General features: G+C 39.8%; 1 protein-coding gene across 2 annotated transcripts in view; it reads left to right on the forward strand.

Annotated features, from left to right (window-relative positions):
• The window catches only part of LRBA (LPS responsive beige-like anchor protein), a 503130-nt gene that overhangs the window by 156755 nt on the left and 324681 nt on the right, over positions 1-21694 (forward strand). For both annotated transcript variants that reach the window (XM_066573657.1, XM_066573658.1), the window contains 2 exons: positions 5175-5239; positions 14905-15013. In XM_066573657.1, coding sequence (XP_066429754.1) covers positions 5175-5239; positions 14905-15013 — 174 coding nt within the window. The remainder of the gene's footprint in view (positions 1-5174; positions 5240-14904; positions 15014-21694) is intronic.

Here is a 21694-nt window from a genome sequence, read left to right on the forward strand (position 1 = left end):
ACCCAGACTTGGTCCGTGGTTACATTTGACGGTACAACTTAGAGTCTCAGCACTATGGCCACGGCACAAATCGTTGTAAGATATGTCACAAGTGATGGTGTATGCCATAGTTTAGAGACCCAAACCTAAAGACTAAGTATAAAAAAACCCAAAAAGCACAACTTAATAAAACTATTTCGGAATTGGTTTTTGGAAATCTAACAATTGTAGAAGAAAATACAGACCGCATTAAATATGGTAACCTTTCCTGGATGAATGAAAGGGAATAGGTTATCTGATGACCTATTCCATTTTATAAATCAAATTTGTGTTTAAACATATTTTTACATTTTTGGTGCTTTTTATTTTAATTTTCGGTTGCAATACGTATTTTTATATTATATATATATATATATATATATATATATATATTATCCTAAAATCCAGCCTTTTTTGACTGATTCTTCCTGATCAGCAGAGATAACTTTGCAGCAGGCATCTCACTGACCTCAGTCAGGATTACACTGAAAGGTATATGTAGATGACACAGGATCCATCATTCACAATTGGTGATGAGCTGCGACTATCCTCTTCCCTTCACTGCAAAATGACCCCTGCATCGGTCACAAAACATGCCTAGAACAGTCTCCCATACAAGTCAATGGGTCCCCTCCTGTCCATTGTGTGAATAGCCCATGAAGCTGCTGTAAAACATCTCTCTAAGTGCTATTAAACTTAGCTCGGGCAAGATGGCAGTTGGGTACAGACAAAAGAACAAACAATTCTGCAATCAGAAAATATAAATCGATTCGGAGAATGGAATATTGTTTCTCTATCTAGTTTTAATTATCAAAAAATAGTGATCTATTCCCTCTTAGGGCTTCAACTGTTCTTGGGGCCACTTTTCAGAGCAAATGTCACCTTTTTGTAGTAATTGTCCAATTTTAGGATGGCTGTTGTGAGTGAAGGCCATCATTGCATTAGAACTCACATCCCCATAGCCCTCTTTATTCTCAATATTAAAATGTATACATGTTTGTAACCTATAAAATAACTTTATGGTGTTTTTATTATTTTTGAGGGGGGGGGGGGAATTCTTCTCTGTAGTTCCTATCAGCTGTCAGTTTTGCAGTGTAGACTACTGATATTTGCATGCTAACAATGTTTTCAATCCTTAGTACCTGTTGGTAAAATATTAAATGTATATTAGAGATCCTTCCATATTGATACAAAGGGCATGTGCGAACTTGGCCGCATTACTTACATACTACCACAGCCTTACACAGGAATCAACTGGGGAAATCTAGTCTTGGGGAAAACCCCTTTAAAATGGTAACACCGTAAAATTACTTTTCTACCGTCTTCATATTTAGGAATGGAACCTTCATTAAGGATAACCTTGAAAGCAACTGTTTTAAACATGTTGCTAAAAATGCAGGAAGCTTAGAGGAGGCCGTATGTAGATCTCCCTTGTCCTCTTTCTGTGGCCTGAAAGGACAATCTAATGGGCTCTCAAACTGCTGATCCTATTATGTTTTGGCTGAGTACTTCCATTGATTTAAATGGATATCACCCTCTGGTTGCAGTGTGATCTGCCACTTCGGAGCAGATTAAATTACCCTCTAGAGGTGTTAAGATGTTAGAGAAGGGGGGTAAAAACAGCTTGTATTTGACAGAGCAGCTGAGCTAATGTCTGGTAAGTAGGGTTGTTTGCCTTATATTGCTTTGTTCCCCAACGCTTCTCTGGAGGAGTGCTGAGAGAGTGCTGACATTGAAGGCAAACACTGTTGAAATGTTCTTGATAGTTTAGGTTTAAGTACTTGTATATTACCATAACACGGCTCACCCTTCTCTCTGATGAAGGATTCAATCGACCTTGTTTCATGTATGTTTTTGCTTGATAAACTAATACAATTTGTTAAAATATTTTGAACGAAATCCTCGATATTTAAAAATTAGGTAAAAAAAAAAGTTACATGAACAATTCTTCAAATGCCCTGCTGTATATTCTCAGATTTAGTGGAATTTTTTTTTCAGCAGCTTTTAGATTATGTAAACTTTAATTTCCTCTAAATGGACACCCAGAATGTAGTATTATATTGCGACCATTCAAATGGAAGGCCCACCGGGTGCATGCATGGATGGGCTTGGTGTGACAGAGTGGTGAGCAGCTCTTGGCCGCTTTCTGCTAAGCAGGGACCCTCCTGTGACCTGTGTGTGTGTGTGTGTGTGTGTGTGTATATATATATACTAATATATACTAAAATACTGATATATGGTTAGTGGTTGTCTTCACTACACAAACCCTTTTACCATTTGATTAACCCTTTCCAATCCACTGTCTGATGTCTAAAGACACTCTGATTGAAGCCTCTACAGCTCTGATGTCGGAAGACTTCCGGCAGGGTACTCTTACTGTATATTACTGGCCGCTCTCGTCGGGAGCCTCTCCGGCATGTCCCATACCACAGTAATGGCTCTAGCCAGCAGATGGCGCCATTGTATAATGGCAGGAAGAGAAAGCCCCCTAGGAAACCCTGAATCCAAAATTGGACTGCAAAGGGTTAAAATTGGAATGAGAAGTCTTATTATCATATCAATGCTTTTATGAAGTAGTAGTATTTGGCATTATCTTGAGTGCCTTTTCTATTTCAACAATCTCGGAAGGTTTAAATAAATCAGGACTTGTAAATTGTTGATCTCAAAATAATCCACCTTTTTGTTGTACTTGTAAAATAAAATACAAGTCAAGGAACAATGGTTAGTCCTGCGACAGAGGAAGCTATTAATATTGCATAAAGGACAAGGGTTTTGTGACTAAAGGACTGTGATACTTATATTAAAGCATATTGTTTTTATATGCTAATGTTTCCTTTTTTCATTTTGCTTCATGTAGCAGCATTACTTACTGTCCATTGTAAATACATCCCAAAAGTTAGTATAATATAGTTGTGTAGTTTTGCCCCATCATCAATGCTATTTCTGAATTATGCAGACTCCAGAGGTCTAAGAAAATTGTCCTTTTTTTTTTTTTTATTGAAGACCTACCTGAGTAATTTATTAAAACTGCAGTTTCATACCCCAGTCTCAATCTGAAGTGCGCTAGACTAAGATGCACCAAATGTACTCAATACATTTGAACTAGTGTAGGTTTTGAAACTCACTTTTCAAAAATTGACATGATGTAGATATGATAAAAGTTGCAAGCTTTTGCACAAAGGCAGTTTTAGACTGGTGGGAAGGCATTGATAAACTGCCCACTAAATGTTTTTTCCGCTTTCTGTCTTGTTCAACAGATGCATGTTGCTCTTCTCATGTAGTATTGCACTTCAGTTTCCGAGACAGAGCCCTTGGATGGAACCTATGTCTGCCATTATAAAAAAAAAAAACTGTCGAAACGGAGATCAAAAGTCTCCATTTCGGCAGGTTGTTGTTGTTTATTTCTGTCAATCTATTCAGGAAAGAAAATTGCAGTTTACCATGCTTTTCCCCCCCAAAATGAACGGAAACCTGCATAAATGGAGACTTCCTTTTAACAATTTTTCTATAAAAAGCTAAGCACACAGGGTCTCCCGGCAATTTTCTACTGGGAAATTTTTGGTCCTACCTAAAGCTTTGTTGGCGACCATGTATACCCCGTCATTGCAGCGGTTTTCCTTAATTGCAGTGGTCACATCAAGCAGGTTGATGCACTCTGCCACACTGCAAAATAGTTCAGGAATGGTTTGAAGATATGACCAAGAACTCAAGAGGTTGACTTAGCCCCCAAAGTCCCCGGGTCTCAGTCTGGTTCAGCATTTGTTAGATGTGCTGGAAAAACAAGTCCAGTCTATGCAGCCCACACATTGCATCTTACAGGACTTAAGGATCTGCTGTCAGTATCCTGATGCCAGATACCACAAGGCTCCCTGAGAGGTCTTATACAGTCAGTACCTTGATGACTTACAGTATTTTGGTGCCATGAGGAGGACCTACACAGTAATCTGCAGGAGGTTTTAAAGTTTTGGTGGTTAGATGTACAGTAGATTAGTGGAGAAATCAATGTTCTATAGAATATGCTTATGTCGTGTCAATACAAGCATCTACATTTTATTTGCTACACGTTCATGAATGTAGTGTTGTACATCTGCTGTGCGGTCTGTGTTGTCTTAAGTGTTTCTGCAGGACCTTTAAGGTAGAACTCCAGGATAAGATGCTGCAGGAAATGTTTGTCAATTAGACACCATGTAGAATATTGACATGGTTGAATCCGATCTGCAGTTCTTCCTTTCTTAAGTGTTGAAATGTGCTTTACATGGTTGCATTAATGGTATAACTGAGGCTTTTATAGTGTTCTGCCCTGTGCCTCTGGGACATGGATAACCAAGGCTATTACATGCTATGTATATTATGTTGATATGCAGCTCTTCTAGAAGGTATTTGGCACTTGATGGAATATTGAAATGGTCATAAAACTCTGTGGCTGTTAGTTTTCTGTATATTGCTTTTATTTGTGGCTCTCCCCTGTTCTTGTTTTATGTTACAGTATATATTCTAATTGGTATGTCAGATCATTTTTTTCCCTTTTTACATTATGTAGATGAGCTAAAGGTGGTAATAGACATGAAATTAAACTTTTGGAGGTAAATGCCAACATTTTTTCCATAGGAATAACCTCTGATAATGCAACTCTTTGCTTTACACCTTTTCAACTGCTGAATAAGAAAACAAAACAAAATGTTAAGCACTTGTTCTCAACCATACAGTAATCTTTAGGGCTTATTAGTCGGGGTCCTGAGCGGCGGACCCCAGCCCATCAACTATTGACGATCTATCCTGATGGGTTTTCCAGTGAAATACTATTGAAAACCCCTTTTAAGTTTCTCTAGTAAAGTGAAAGTTGTGCTGTGATTGATTGCTATGAGCAACAAACAGTTGGACCGCCCTCAGTATTATACTTTGGATCATGAAGAGTATGTGTACCAAGTTTGGTTGAGATCCTTCAAGCATGTAGGAGCTTATGAAGAACAGACACGCATGTATAGAAATTTTCACTTTTTACGTGTATAGATAAATTTACTTAAAAAGTAATTCAAATGGGTCATGTGACATACTTTATATATTAGATATGATGAATACAAGCATGTCCAATTAGCTTTATCTCAGCAATGATTAGAAAGTACTTTTGGTTTCATGTGTCTTTTGTTCTTTTGCAGGAATGGCAAAACTCTATTCAGAAGAATGCTGGACTTGCTTTCATTGAGTTGGTTAATGAAGGAAGGTAATGTGATTTTTATTTTCTCCCAAAGCAGGTTTTTAAGCCAGTTTTTGTGTTGGTAGTGGCTTTCTGATGCATTGTTTGGAAATGATATTGTGTCTTCACTGTTTTTATTCTTGCGTGATTGTCTCCTCGATCACGGTCTTCATGTAGACTTTTCTAAGTATTTATGCGTCATTTTGGACCATTTAAAATTACTTGCCTTTTAAAGGCCCATTTACACGCAAAGATAATCGTTCAGAAGATTGTTTTGCATAAATTGCCAATGAGCACTAATGTACCCTAGCAGCTTATCACCTTCATTTGCATGTAAATGCGCTTCCAGGACCTGTATGCAGAGAACAGCAGGTGGTCTGTTCTCTGCATTCAGCTGCTTTGTTCTGCCGCGGACTGAAAGCTGAATACAGTATAATTAGCACTCCCGGGGAGAATTCAGCACCATGGACCGCAAACGCAGCACGTGTCTGTTATCTTCTCTCTGGCTGAACAATGGATTTTATGCTCACCTAAAAATCATCTTTCAGCCAAAGAGTGAAAGATGGGAGCATTTACACACAACGATTATTGCTCCAACGATGGCTTTTGAGCAAATTTTGAGCGATAATCATTGCGTGTAAATGGGCCTGATGAAAGGACATGTCCAGTATAGAAAACCCATTCTAAAATAGCTTATTGGTGAATTGTAATTAATTAGATGAGGTGGCCACTTGGCACCCTCATCTATTAGCCACAGGTAGGACGTACAAAATGTCTCATTCTACAGGACCTTTCATATTCATGTGTTACATGGACAGCCCATTGATTTCAATTGCAACTGTGTAATGCTTATGTACTTCTATGGCAGTGCTTGGACAACTTTTTAATATCAAGATTATAAACGAGTCATAAAAGTGAGATGCAAATGTCTTCAATTACTTAAAGGGTGTTTAACAAAGACAATCCATTTTAAAATACCCTATTAGGGCACGTATATGTCCTATGTCTTAGACACTTGCCTCTATAACCCAGAAGGAACATCCGCTCTGTATGAACAACTCCCTTTTTGGCAGAGTTTTTGGCCCTTGTGTTACAAAGATGACCATTAACTTGAATATGCTTAGATATTTGAAGAAAGCATTCTTTCTCGTCCTAATAACTTGTATATATTTTTTTTGCTTCATTTTGTTTTACGGATAAACTTTATTACATTAAACTGTATTCCTGACAGTGTGCTTTTATTTCTTAGCCCATGATCAGTTGGGATGATTCATTTAGTACCTATTAGTATCTATGTCTATATCCCGGAGCTTACAGTGTCTGTCTCTCAGGTACTTGGTAACATTGCATTTAGTTACTGCACACATCTCTTCTATTGATATAAAGCTAAAGGCTAAGGCCCAATGTCCACTGGCACGCATGGATTCCATTGCTGATTCCCGCAGTGGAATCCGTGCATGACCGCGGACATGGAGAGGAAGATACATTTTTTTTTTTAACCTCTCCGGATCCAGTTCAGATCTCTTCCGTCGTGTCCGGATCTTCTTTCTGTAGCATGGCGGATGTGCCCAGGCGCGCCAACCAACGTGCTAGGTGCGTACGCTGTGCTTTTTTTAAACTTTAAATCTCCTGCTTTTCCGTGGATTTGTGGCCTGTCCACAGTGACACCTGCAGGTGTTCCGCGGATTAGACGCCTTGCGCATTGAACGCAATGAAAGCCGTCTGCGCGGGATCCGCAGGAAAATGTAGCATGCGCGTGTGCGATCCGGATGCCAGGACAAAAACACATCCATATGCTTTTTAATGTCCTGTGGACACTAATGCATCCCTATGGGTAGCTTGATTTGCGGGTTCCGCAAATCAAATCTGCCCATGGACATTGGGCCTAAATGCAAAAGAAGTAAGCCTCTGTCCGTAACACCTGCTAATATTAGCCAGATGATACCTATCAAGGGTAATGAGTATTCCTATAAAACACAACAATTTGAATACAGATTGCTGTGCTTTGTATACTTCAGCTTTTTTTCCTTCCAGTCCGTATTGTTAAATCCCAGCTTGCAACTCATACTTTAGTATGATAAGTTCAATAACAAGTTGGTGCTTCACAATCTAACATGACTTTGTCATGCAGACAATTTTAAGTTTAAAGGTAACTCATGTAGCCATTAATTTACTCCCTCCTTATGGAGCTTAACCTCTTGACTTGTAAAACAAATTGTAATTCTTGCCTTCATACTGGATCCTGAAGCCTGGTTATACAGACATGTTCTATGAGTCTTGATCCCAGAGGTCAGAAAACAGTAACAAGAGTGTTCAGTTACACTGTCTAGGCCTGCTTTGTTGTTGTTTCCTATTATACGGGGTTGCCTTCTTTGACCTTATTTATGGACTGGGTGCTTGAGATCTAGCCCCTGATTAATGTTTCATTAGTATGGCTAGCATAGAGCATGACCATACAAAGTAGTACTGGTGTGAGTTACCAAAGTATCTATAATTAACAAATCCATGGGTATTCTGGGCTATTCCATTTGACATATATGGTATGTTGGGTCATTCCAAGATGTACCTCCCACAGTTGCCTCTGATGTATGTAACTCTATACCACACAGTTGTTTTGTATTGCTTGAAGATCACCACTCTAAAAAGAAAGAAATACAATGGATACCATGCAGTATCTTCTCTTGCAGTGCCCCACTGTATAAGAAAGCTTAGCACTCCCCTATAAGACAAGAGAAAAAAAAGTAGGATGGCTGTTAATAAAGGTGCCTCCTTCTGTGGCCCTCATTAGTAATAGTGCCCCCATATGTTTTTTTTTGTGTCCATATAATCCTATGCATCATTCTACAACAGTTAAGGATCCTTCTTTGGTCAGAAAGTCATGTTTTTAATGTTCCTAAATCCTGCAAAATTGACCCTTTTTTATAGGGAAATCTAGTAAAACAGGACTAAATTTTCAGTAATTAGTTCCCTAGTTTTCCTTATGAATAACCACTGTATATATTGTGCTTTCCTGGTAGTGACAGGATTTGGGTTAGCATGTAGCAGGAATAGGATGCATCAGCCGGTGATGGCACCAGATCCACTCTCTGAAGGTGTCGTACACTATATATAGAGCAAAAGGATTGATGGTCGTATTGTTACACTGCACCAGCAATACCTGTAGTTGTACACGGTGATGAGCAAATCTGCCTGATACAGACACTAACTGATTAATACACTAAAATTATTGTAAATCGGGATGGTCTATTCGGATTCTATGTAAAGTCAATGCGAATAAAAATTAGGTTCATCCGCGTTCCCTACCTACCGGAAGGTAATTAGCACTTTGCCAGGTTTAGCCGTATCTAGCTGCTCCGAGAACCTCACCAGACATCTTTACACTTAGTGGAATCACAAGAATTCTTGAATTTTAGAAGTTTGTAAGTGGACACAAACATGAAGGGGAGAGTAGCCATATGGTGAGCTGCAATATATGCTATATGTTTACAGACATACCAGAGGAAAAATCAAACTTCACCTGCCAGAAATGAAAGCTTGTATTTGAGGAAAAGTTAAAAAGTCCTTAAAGAGAATAACTATGTTTAAACTCATAAGGAAGGTAATGATTTCCTTGACAGACGAAAAGTGACTGCAGAATATTGAAGAAAAATAGATTTTTAATGTACCTGCAGAAGCAGCGGAATGGAGTCATGTGACCCAAAGAAGCAGGAGGATCAGGTGTCAATCAGCACATATACTCCTTAGGAACCGGTACCATGCCTGACATAACCTCACAAGAGGTGTGCTGTCTTCCAGGTGCACAAATCAAAGATGTGTCTAATAGGCTATCAAGACTCTTCAGTTCTACAGGTAGATATGGGGTCAAACACTGCAGAAAAGGATTTTACGACCATCTGCAGAGACTTTGAAGACTTCTGCAGGAAGGCAAAGGAACTAGGAGCAAAGGTGGTCTTCTCATCCATCCTCCCAGTGGATAGTCATGGAATAAGGAGATGGAACAGGATTCTAGAGGTGAACAACTGGCTAAGTCGATGGTGCCATCAGCAGTGATTTGAATTTCTAGACCAAGGAGTGAATTACCTGTATGATGGCCTGCTTGCTAGAGGTTGCATCTTACAAAACAGGTAAGCATATTTCTGGCAGGTGTCTTGCTACACATCAGGAAAGCTTCAAACTTGAACAATATGGGAAGGAAGGTAAAAGGTCAGGCAAAAATATTCAATTAATGAATACAATTGAGAACCTTGCTATTAGAAGTGAAAAGAAAGACCAAGACAAAAAATGCAGAAGGAAAGTAAAAAAGCAAGAGATACCGATCAGAAACTAAAATGTTTCTACACAAATGCACTGAGCATGGGAAACAAACAAGGAGAATTAGAGCTCCTAATACAGGAAGAGTAATATGTGATGGGCATCACGGAAACTTGGTGGGATGATGCACCTGATTAGAATACAAGGCTTGAAGGATATATTTTTTTTCTTATAAGAAACAGGCCTAATAAAAGGGGAGGAGATGTTGCATTGTATATTAGGAAAGCATATATCTCCACAGAAATTAAAGCTTTAGAGAATGGTAGTTCTGGAGAAACTGGGTAAGAATACAAGGAAAAACAGAAAAGACACCATTCTAAGCATTTATTATAGGCCGCCTGGACAAGCAGAAGATATGGATGAACTCTTTCTACATCAGATAGATGACCAAGTTCTAAAAAAAAACATAGTGATCATGGGAGATTTTAACTATCCAGAGATTTGTTGGGAATCTCTCTCGGGCGAAAGTAATGGGTCCAACAAATTTTTAACAAACAACCAAAAAATAGTGGACAGTAGACAATAAGGAAACCTGATAATAAGGTGTACAACGTGTATGACTTGCAAAGAAAAAGATGCAATGGAAAAGAAAAAGAGCTGCAAGCAAGTAACACCAGCACTCTAGAAAATATGAATGAATATCCTATGCAAAATTTTTTTGGGAAATGAATACCAAAAAGAGCCAAGCATATTAAAACCATTTAAAACACACACAAAGACAAGTGACAACTGTAATCAGAAAAAACACACACACAAAATACTTCAATGGTGGCTGCACAAATGATCCAATATGTGTGTAACAAGATAATAAATATAATAGCCACTCATATACATAAATACTTGCTCAGAGTGCAAAGTGACGGGTTCAACAAATTCTTACCCGCTCTTTCTAGCAACTTTATCTTCCAAAAAGCATAAGAGAAAATAAGGGTGTGATCTTGGACCTAATTCTTACCAACAGAGAGGGAATGGTTGAAGTAAGGGTGGCTGGGACCTTAGGAGGCAGTGATCGTGCTATCCTTGAACTTTGGATAAAAAGTGGAGGAAAACATGCGACGACTCAGATCTCAAGCTTGGATTTCAGAAAGGCAGATTTTAATAAACTCAGGAAGAGTGTAGGAAGATCCAATGGCTGGATGTTCTTAAGGACAGAAATGCCCAAGAAGGTTGGGAAATATTGCTAAATGAGATTCTCAAAGCATGATTGTTAACAATCCCTAAAATAAGGAAGAATGGGAAGAATTTAAAGAGACCAGGATGGATGAACACAGGACTTAAATGCGTGCTAAAAAGGAAGAAAAGTATGTTTATCAGTTTTGAGAAACTGTAGGACAAGTGTCAGAAAATGTAAAGCGAATAATGAATTGACGCTTGCAAGAGAGAGAAAAATCAAAGAATTTTCAGATGTATGTCAAAAGCAAAAGTCAAAGATGCTATTGGATGTTTACAAGATGAAAATAGTGAATTAGTTAAGAATGATGTTGAGAAGGCCGAACTTTTAAATTTCTATTTTTGTATCTGTTTTCTCTCAGAAAGTAGATGGAACATCAACTGATCTTCCCTGTGCTATTGGGAGAATAAAGGAATGCAGGTTATTTATAAGATGAGAGATGGTGAGGGAACACTGTAATCTTTTAAAATTCCTGGAGAAAAGAAGAAACCCTAGAAGATTGGAGAAGGGCAAATATTGTCCTAATCTTCAAAAAAGGGAAAAAGGTGGACCTAGGAAACTACAGGCCTGTGAGCCTGACTTCTATACTGGGAAAGATCTTTGAACAAATTATTAAACTGCATGTATGCAAGTACTTGGATGAAAATGGAATAATTAACCAGAGCCAGTAGGGGTTTGTAACAAGCAAGTCATGCCAAACAAATCAAAAACTCCTTCTGTAACAGAATCAGCAACTGGCTTGATCAGGAAAATGCCATAAATATAGTCTATCTTGACTTTAGTAAAGCATTTAACAAAGTATCTCATACCATACATTTTGAAAAAATGACCAGATGTGGGATTAACAAGGCAACTGTTGGGTGAATTTACAACTGGCTGAATGATCATACTCAGAGTGGTCATAAATGGCTGCACATCCAAGTGGAAGAATGTATCAAGTGTGGTACCACAAGGCTCTGTCCTAGGCCCAGTTGTGTTCAACATTTTTATAAATGATGTAGATAAGGGAAATTTTGGGGAAACTGATCACTTTTGCCGACGACACAAAACTAGGAGGGATAACTCTTTCCAACTCTACGATTCCGTTATAACACTGATCAAACGGCTCCTCAGATTGATCCATGTGGCCTGCCTTGGAAAATGTGGGGGGTTTGGTAAAGGGGGTGGAGTAGATGGGCGGTGCACATGGCCAATTTTATGCAGACTGACTACTGTGTGCCTTCAACTGGGAGGAAGAGCAAGTGATTGTATTTGACGCATGCCGTGTCATCCACTATGACCTGTTCTGCTGGGGATTTAACGCACAGGCAGAACCTCTTCTAAGGAATAGAAGCAGGCTTACTTCACCTTCTGCAGAACATGGAGCTGTTGCTTCAGTGGAAGCTGCTTGATGTGCCAACTTGTCCAATCTTCTACCACCTCCACTACCAAAAAGTCCCCTACTGCTTGTTTTCTTTGTTTCTTCTTTTCTTCACTTTTTAGTGTAGTTTTATGTAACTTATCAGCTACCTTTTGTAGTTTGCAGAAAGCCACTGCTAGCTTCATAAGGCCTGCAAATAATTCGTAATAATCAGCCGATTAATGCAGAGCACGAAGAACCAATCACCGCCATTGTGTTTTGGAGGCAGGATTTATGAATTGGCTAAGTGGCATTTGCCTCCGCATATCCAGTGGAGATAGTGACAAGGGCGTAACTATAGAGGATGCAGGGGATGCGGTTGCACCCGGGCCCAGGAGCCTTAGGGGGCCCATAAGGCCTCTCTTCTCCATATAGGGAGCCCAGTACTATGAATAAAGCATTATAGTTGGGGGGCCCCGGTCCAGGTTTTGCATTGGGGCCCAGGAGCTTCGTTACGCCTCTGGATAGCGATGTCTGCTGCGGAGTAAGGAGAAGCCACCGCGGGAGATGCAAAAACTCTGCTAAGACTAACGCTGCTCTGCCAATTAAAAAATCCCGCCTCCGCAACACGATGGCTGTTGATTGGCTGAGCAGCGCTCTAAGAACCAATCACAGCCACCGCATTGTTTCATCAAGCGCTGCATTGATTGGTTCTCAAACGCGGCCAGCCAAGCCGAGCCATCGCTACCTGGAGGTAAGATTTATGAATCCATGAAACAGGAAGCAACGTTCTGTCGGCAGCTGAGGACTACTAGTAAGTGCATCGGAGCTCAGAAGACCAGTGGGATGACACTGACCATGGCTGCTAGGTAATGTATTGTATTGTGTTTTTTTTTTTTTGTGTAATTCAACTAGGGCTTATTTTTATGGTAGGGCTTATATTTCAAGCCTCCCCCTGAAAATCCCCAAAAATCGGGGTAGGGCTTTTTTGTGGGTAGTTATTTTCGGGGAAACACTTTTTATAGGCATATAAATGTGATGCAGCTTCTCTGTCCTGTGTTCAACTGTAAAAACGGACACTGGTTACTTTGTGCCTATGTTGTATATGGGTGGATCATATGATGCAGTCCTCCAATGAGACTGTTGCCCATATACAAGACAAAGCGTACATTTGGTGACATCGGCAAGGCACTTTGGCTGCTGACTGGCTGCACTCAGAGCTCTGAAGCAGGCATTATGGAAAATGTTGCTCTCCCCACATTTTTTCCAAAAATCAGTTCAGACTTACCCAATTCAATTTAGCTAAAATCAGGGCAGTTTTATCGCCCAGCCGATGAAGGCTGATTGCTCCAGAATAGATATCAGCATTTTTGTATTAATGCAACATAAGTTTGCATTAGGTGGACAGGAAATGGACAAGACCTTTGGAGAATCTAAATTCTGGAGAAGTGCAGAAAAGAGTGAAAAAAAGGTCACAGATTATTGTAAAAGTTGTGTCTTAATTATTTTTTTGTTTGTTTGCTATGGTTGTTTTACACAGTCCTAAAATGTTCTAGATATTCAAAGATGAAGGGTAGAGTAGGGCTACACAGCATCTGTTGGCATGACATACCTAACATGGTCTAAGATTGCAATGTCTCCCCGTCTGCATAGCAAATAATGAAAGTGAATATAATGTTGCGACCTGCAATTTGCCGCAGCATGAGTTTCTTGCAGTGGTTGTGGCAACTTGCCGGTTGACCACATACTAAATGCAGCAGCTAGGCTCATTTTTCTATCCAGTCTTTATTCAGACGCCTCTGCATTATGCCAGTCGCTGCATTGGCTGCCCATCCACTGCAGAACTAAATGTAAACTCCTCTACCTCACTCACAAAGCTCTGCATGGCGCTGCACCACCATACATCACCTCCCTACTGTCAGTACACCACCCAGTCTGCTCACTCCAATCGGCTAACACAGTGTTCCCCAACTCCAGTCCTCAGGGACCGCCAACAGGTCATGTTTTCAGGATTTCCTCAGTGTTGCACAGGTGATGTAATTATTGTCAGTCCTCAGACATTGCCACAGGTGTTCTTACAATAGGATATCCTGAAAACATGACCTGTTGGTGGTCCCTGAGGACTGGAGTTGGGGACCTCTGGGCTAACACACTCAGACTAAGCACCCCTATAATACGAACCTCACATGCTTGCCTCCAGGACTTCACCAGAGCAGCACCCATCCTCTGGAATGCTCTACCCCAAGGCATCCGGACAATTCCCGATGCACGAAATTTCAGACGTGCCTTAAAAGCGCACCTCTTCAGGGAAGCATACCAACTCTCCTGACCTAGTCCCTCGCCCCTCCCTATGGTGCCCCACCCTGTTTGCTTTCTAATAAATGATCTGTACATGAAATTTCCTATTGCCTGTTTTCCCTACCCCCTGCACCTCCTGTACCACCCCCAACCCATTTGTGTTTAACCCAATGTATCTCATATTGCAATTGTTGTATTGTTTTGCATTTATCCATGCCTGAAAGCGCTGCGGAATAAGTTGGCGTTATACAAATAAAGATTATTTTATACACTTTTGTCACTAGCGATTCAGGTAGTGCTATCTTTGACCATGTAGCATGTCGTAGCTGAAGCTGCTGTCTAGTCTAATAAAAATAATTAAGATACACGTGTATTAAAATTTGATTAAAACATTTGAATTCTTTCTTAATCCCTTTTCATCGTGTTCCTGTGAATGTCCTATGGCTCATCTCCAAATAAGAGAAAAAAATCAGGATGATTTCTTATAAAACTGTAGTTTAATACTGAATATTACAGTTTGGTAGATTCAAATTTGCTTTACGTTTTAGTATTTCCTTATTTTATGTGCTGCAGATTGCTGAGCCAAACCATGAAAGATCACCTGGTGAGGGTTGCAAATGAAGCCGAATTTATCCTGAGCAGACAGCGTGCAGAAGAAATACATAGACATGCAGAGTTTGAGGTAAGTCGAAATTTAAGAAAAAACTACAATTGCTTCATTTCCAACTTTTACATTGTACACTTCATCTACTTTTCTCACCAAGTAGATGGGGCTTTTGAAACTGAAAGAGCAATTTGGTATTTCAATCTCTATCGTTTATTGGTTTATAGTACAAAAACAAAATGTTGTAAATTATAGCTTGAGGGGGTTCTCTTTTCTAACAAGCTATCAAATATTTGTATTTGACCTTTCCTTAGTTTAATCCTCTTCTGGCAAAGCTGAGTGACAAGACTGTCACCCACAATACCCAGAGTTGTAAGCCACAAATCTATCTAGAAATGTAGCAGAGGCTGTCTCTGTTTAAAGCATACCCTCAGAAACAGCAGCGAAATGGAAGACCTTATACAGCAATACTGAACAGTGTAGCTGTGAATCCATGGATGAGATAAAACACTTAATGAAAGCTGCAGCTATGCGTATGAGTAGATCTCTGCCTCTTATCTTCCACAACAGCTTCATCTTTCTTCTCCTCCCATCTTTACAGACTTCTATGGACTGCAGATGTAATCTGATGTTTCAGTGTACGGACTTCTCTTAATTCTGCACTGATCGCTCCCTCTGAATATACTGAAATCCGTACACAGAAGTGTCTGATAAGTGGAGAAAGGCAGTTTCTGTAATAAGATATATGTAAAAATATAAGGTTTAGTTACTCAGTAAATAGTCTCTCTTCACATTTGCAAGTTAGACAAAGGTGAATGATGAGCGGAGATCGGAATTTGAGCAGTGACCTGATTGCTTGTCCCAAAGTTATTCTGGAAACTAATATACTGTAAGCATTGAAATCCTATTGAGAACTTTTGATAAATATAGTAGCTTATTTTAGCTAAAAATGTTCCTTGATCGTGGAAGAATTTTATTTCTTTCCAATGATTGTTCCGGTAACGGTGATGTAGTTCCGGTAGACTTTTCCATGGTCATGCTATCTGTAACAACTGTATCTTTAATACCTTGACCATGTAATTTACATGCACTTGTGTCAGCTTGATATATCATGCCCTCATGTATCTTATCTCTTTTGAGGTTTTATTCTGCATATTACTACTCCGTGTGGAATTCTGCTGGGGAGAATAGGCATTCGTAAAATCACCATCCATGCACTGTCGAAGCATTGGTGGTCCAGCAAAACAAAGGATGATTATTACTTTGATATATACAGCTAATTGAGAATACTACGGGGAACTCCAAAAGTGCTAAAAAGCAAAAAAAAAGGTTGTATGTCTTACCAATCAGCAATCTGACACTTTTGTGAGTGCAGTCCCACATGTAAAAGATCAGCTAGGTCATTATTGAGTGGGCATGGACAAGGTAGACAAGTTGATCCATAAGCTTAGAGATGAGGGTAAATAGAAACAGGTCAGGGGTTAGAAAGAGAGGAGATCAATTGAAATTTTTGTTTATTATAGTTGCCCTGTTGAGTACTTGTGGGAATCTGCAAGCAGTATCTAAAGAGTATGAATTGGTAATTTTGGGCTTTGATTAATGGTGGAGATGAATTGTTGAGTTCTACATTACAAGAGGATCAAAATGACAGGTAGTAGATGTTGGAGCCGCTGTGCATTTTTTCATAGTGTTGAGATTGCAGGATGGATTGTGCAATACTCTAGACATAGTTTACACTTAAAAATCTGGTGTACTTTTAAGATACCCAATGTGTGTCATTCTTGTCTTTTATCAGATTCCTTTCTGGCAAAAGTCCACTCTTGTAAGAACATGCTCCAATTTATCTGTCAAGCTAGAACAAAGTACAATATTGTGAAATTATGGCGCAAGTAGAGAGACACAGCAGTAGCCTGAGCCAATGTTGCGGCTAGGGGTGTGTCTCAGACTCCCTGTACACAATATAGATAAGTTGTAGTCTTGTATATCACCTCTGCACTGATGGAGGTGAGCTTCCACTACATGTACTGGCTTGCATACCATTTGTGAGGTCATGACTGAACAGTCAGTTCTTAAAATGTGTAGATCTGATGTAGGTGAGCCAGTTTGAGTATAATCGGTTAAATTGCAATAAATATATCATGGAAGAAAGACTAATCACTAGAATGCCTTATAATTGAGTCTTTGTTCATGTTTTAGAGTGTTGGGGTTGGAAGGTTAAAGGGGTTTTCTGGAACTCCTAATATTGATCACCTATCCTTAAAAAACGTCGTAAATATCAAATTGGTGGGAGTCCACCACAAGGGACCCATGTTGATCAGCGGATTTGAAGAGGCCGCTGCACTTGAGTGAGTACCTCAGCCTTGTCTTAGGCCTGTGATGTCCTGTTTCTTGGCCACATGGCCTAAGGGCAGCTCTTTTCTGCTCAATGAATGGAACTGAGCTGTACTACCAGACACAGCAGTTATGAAATATTTGACGCTGTGCCTAGTGTACAAGAAAGTGACACTGGTGCTAACTTCAATTGGCTTATCAGTGGCAGAACCACACCAATCTATGTAGTGACCTACCTTGAGGATAGGTCATAAATATTCTAGTGATGGGAAACCCCTTTAATAGCAATTCGTAGAAAACTAAATGTAGGACGACCATGGATACGGAAATGAGAGGGGGAGGGGATACGGAAATGAGGAGGTGGGGGGTTCTCAAGTCCTAGTCCTTATCTATCAGGGTTGTCTTTTTGGTGGTGTAAGACTTGTTTCACTGTTTCAACACTCTGTCTAACTATCTTCAAACATGAACCAAGAATTAGGAGTTAGCAGAAACTCATGGCAAATACTAGCAAATCCCTTCTGTTGATCCTGATCTTTCAAAGATGCACACTAAGTAAGGTTGGGCAATCAAGGCTAGACCATTTTTGCAGATTTTTTTTTCTCTCGCTGGTTTGGGATACATAGGGAAACCTTAGAGATATTTTTAACTATTTAAGAGTGAAATAGGTGAAGGGAAGGAAGCTCATCTGAACAGACGTTTAAGTTCATGCTGCTCTCCACATAACAGACCTTCCTAGGACCGCTAAGTGACTGATTTTGGTTAGTATGCTTGATTTGTATACTTATTTAATGTACGGTTTATTTTGATTTATATACACTACTTTTATTTTGCATGTAAAACAAAGTCAGATTGTCATTCACGTAGCTATTGTGTAAGACCTCTTTTATTTGTACAATCTTTTGATTCCACTGTGTGAATAGCATAGCATTGTGCACTATTCGAGCTAATACAAATACACCTGACAGACCTATTATAAGTTATTGGGTGTAAAATCTGAAAAAAAATCCAAATGGACCAAGATGGATGTATCAAATCCTGAATGATCTAAGCCATTGATTAGGTAAGAGTGCCTTAAGTAATACTGATGAGGATCAAAATAACCGGCTATTTCATTATCTACATGACTTGCTGATGAAATCGTGAAAAGGACCACATGGTCGTTATCGTAGTGCTGATTAACAGGAGCTCCCGGCGAGAAGCAGTTTTGTCAGGATCAGAGTAACCTTTCTAAATTTAGCATAGATAATAATAATAATATTTATTTGTATAGCACCAACGTATTCCGTAACGCTTTATAAGCTAAATTCTCTGCACAAAGGCACAGTGAGGGAGTTTTCACTTTTTCCCCACAAATTTGGAGAAATGCCCTTTTTATGTGGACCTTATCAAAAATTAAAAGACTACGGACACTTTTGCAGGTTTTTATTTTACTAAAATGTATGCTTGGTAGAGATGAGCGAGCATACTCGCTAAGGGCAATTGCTCGAGCGAGCATTGCCCTTAGCGAGTACCTGCCCGCTCGAGAGAAAAAGTTCGGGTGCCGGCAGCGGGCAGGGAGCTGCGGAGGAGAGTGTGGAGAAACGGAGGGGAGATCTCTCTCTCCCTCTACCCCCCCCTTGCTCCCCCCTGCTGACTGCCGCTACTCACAGCTCCCCCGCGCCGGCACCCGAACCTTATCTCTCGAGCGGGCAGGTACTCGCTAAGGGCAATACTCGCTCGAGCAATTGCCCTTAGCGAGTATGCTCGCTCATCACTAATGCTTGGCTGAAAACCATTTGCAGTAGACTTTTATTAAAAAATTGGAATTTCGCTTCTACAGTTATAGATATATAGAAAGCTAATTAAATCTCGCTGTATTTAACCCCTTAACGACCGGGCCATAGTGTTTTTACGTCCTGCAGCTGCAGAACGTGTATGGAGGGAGGTAGCGCCGCTATCTCCCTCCATATAGCGCGGGCGTCAGCTGTTTATTACAGCTGACACCCGCGGGCAATAGCCGCGCTCGGCCGTTCGGCCGATCGCGGCTATTAACCCTTTAAATGCTGCTGTCAATTCTGACAGCGGCATGGCTATTAACCCTTTAAATGCCCCGAACGCTGTTTGGGGGTCCCGCACGGCCCCTCCGCGGTGAGATCGGGGGATCCGTGCAGGTGTCATGGCAGCGGGGGCCTAATGAATGGCCCTAGGGCTGCCTTAGCAGACTGCCTATCAAGCCATCCACACAGGGTGGCTTGAAAGACTGCCTGTAAAAAAGCAGTATGACGTAATGCTATAGCATTACGTCATACTGCAGGAGCGATCAAAGCATCGCATGTTAAAGTCCCACAGGGGGACTTCAAAGTAAAGTTAAAAAAAAGATCAATAAAGTTTTTTAAATTGTAAAAAAAAAAAAAAGTTATAAAAGTTTAAATCACCCCCCTTTTGCCATATCTATTATTAAAAAATCGAAATCATAAAGTAAAAATATGTATTTGGTATCGCCGCGTCCGTAAAAGTCCGATCTATCAAAGTAGTGCATTATTTTTTCTGCACGGTGAACGTCGTCTGAAAAAAAAAAAAAGAAAACGCCAGAAATGCATTTTTTTAGTTACCCTGTCTCCCAGAAAAAACACAATAAAAAGCGATCAAAAAGTCGTATGTATTCCAAATTGATACTATCGGAAACTACAGGACATCCCGCAAAAAATGAGCCCTTGCACAACTACGTCGACGGAAAAATAAAGTTATCGAGTGTACAAAATGACCGCAGAAAATAATTGAAAAAAATTTTATATCTTAAAAAAAAAATACAAGTACTACAGCAAAAACAATACTATATAAGTTTGGTATCGTAGTAATCGTACTGACCCATAGAATAAAAATATCAGGTCGTTTTTGTTGCAGTTTGTGCGTCGTAGAAACAGGACGCACCGAAAGATGGTGGAATGTCGTTTTTTTCCCCCATTGTCTCTCTGCTAAGAATTTTTAAAAAGTTTTTCAGTACATTATATGGTACAATAAATAGTGCCATTGAAAAATACAACTCGTCCTGCAAAAAATAAGCTGTCACACAGCGACGTCGATGGATAAATAAAGGAGCTACGATTTTTTTAAAAGGGAGTAGGAAAAAAACAAAAATGGAAAAAAGCAAAAAAGCCTGGTCACTAAGGGGTTAACAATGAACTTGTTTGATGCTCAGTCTCATAAATGCAGGCACAGCTCTCATTGAAATCAACGGGAGCTACGCCTCTAATTACAAGCGCCGATCATTACACAGGAGTTGGAGCAGCAGCTTCTGCTTTGACCCTGGTGTATTCCGGCATGGACAGTGGGCATTGCCTGGAAAACCCCTTTAAGTAACACAGATGGCCCCTAAGGTGTCCGTAGCCTTTAAAAACAATGGAAAAGGAAACATACTTAAATATACACGTTTTGCAAATATTGTGGGGCTTTCTATTCATTAATTGATGTGGACGAATTTGTTTGATTGAGATGATGGGACAAACTTTATACCTTGTACTAGTTGGGTAATATTTTATTGAGCGAAGTAAAGGCATGTCATTCTCACTGATTTTCATCGAGTGCTCATTCAGGCCACACTTTCATGCTGAAATCTCTGCACTTGATCTATAGTCACTGCTTCATTGCAACTAGGGTTGTGGTCAGATGTTTGCTTTATTATACAGAAATGGGCTGCTTGTTTCACGTGCCCCATGAAGAGATGTGACGACAGTCCTGCAGAGAGAACAGCTTCTCTTCTCCAATCACTGCATAATTGTTGAAATAGGCAATGCTTAACTACTTGATCGAGGGATTTATTTCAGCAATTTCATGCTAGAGTACACTTTAAAAAAAAAAGTTTACATAATCTTGTTTTAGCCAAATGTTTGCTTCATTTTTAAAGATGTAGCCTAATTGTTTTTAGGCTATAGCACCAAATGCAGGATGGTTAATTGATAGGAACTTTTTATCTGCCTGAATAACTTTTACTTGTTACAATTGTTGAACAGTTTTCTGGAGAACCCAACACTGTTGCTTTTTATGATTGGGGATTTAGTATCCCATTAGGACCTGGTAGATAACCAGCTGATGGCATGTGTCTGCTCAGCTGATCGGTCAGAGACCCGAGCGACGGACCACAGCCGATCAACCATTGATGACCAATCAGTAGTATTCTCCCTGGAAAACCCTTTTAAAGATGGTTTGGATCACAAGTTGGCCATCTGTCGAGTGTATACATTGTAATGCAAAAATGATATTAAAATGTATTGCTTGACATACCAGTGGACTAATTTGTCTAATGCAGTTCAAAAGTCCATATATTGATACATTTGACATCCTTTACATTTGGATCCTTTTTTTTTTTCCTTGTAAAATACCATGCTCTCCTAAAAAACATACATGACCCTGTCATTTTTTTACATTATCCAATAGGAAATGTATGGGAAA

This window comes from Eleutherodactylus coqui, chromosome 7, assembly GCF_035609145.1.
Source record: "Eleutherodactylus coqui strain aEleCoq1 chromosome 7, aEleCoq1.hap1, whole genome shotgun sequence".
Taxonomy (NCBI): domain Eukaryota; kingdom Metazoa; phylum Chordata; class Amphibia; order Anura; family Eleutherodactylidae; genus Eleutherodactylus; species Eleutherodactylus coqui.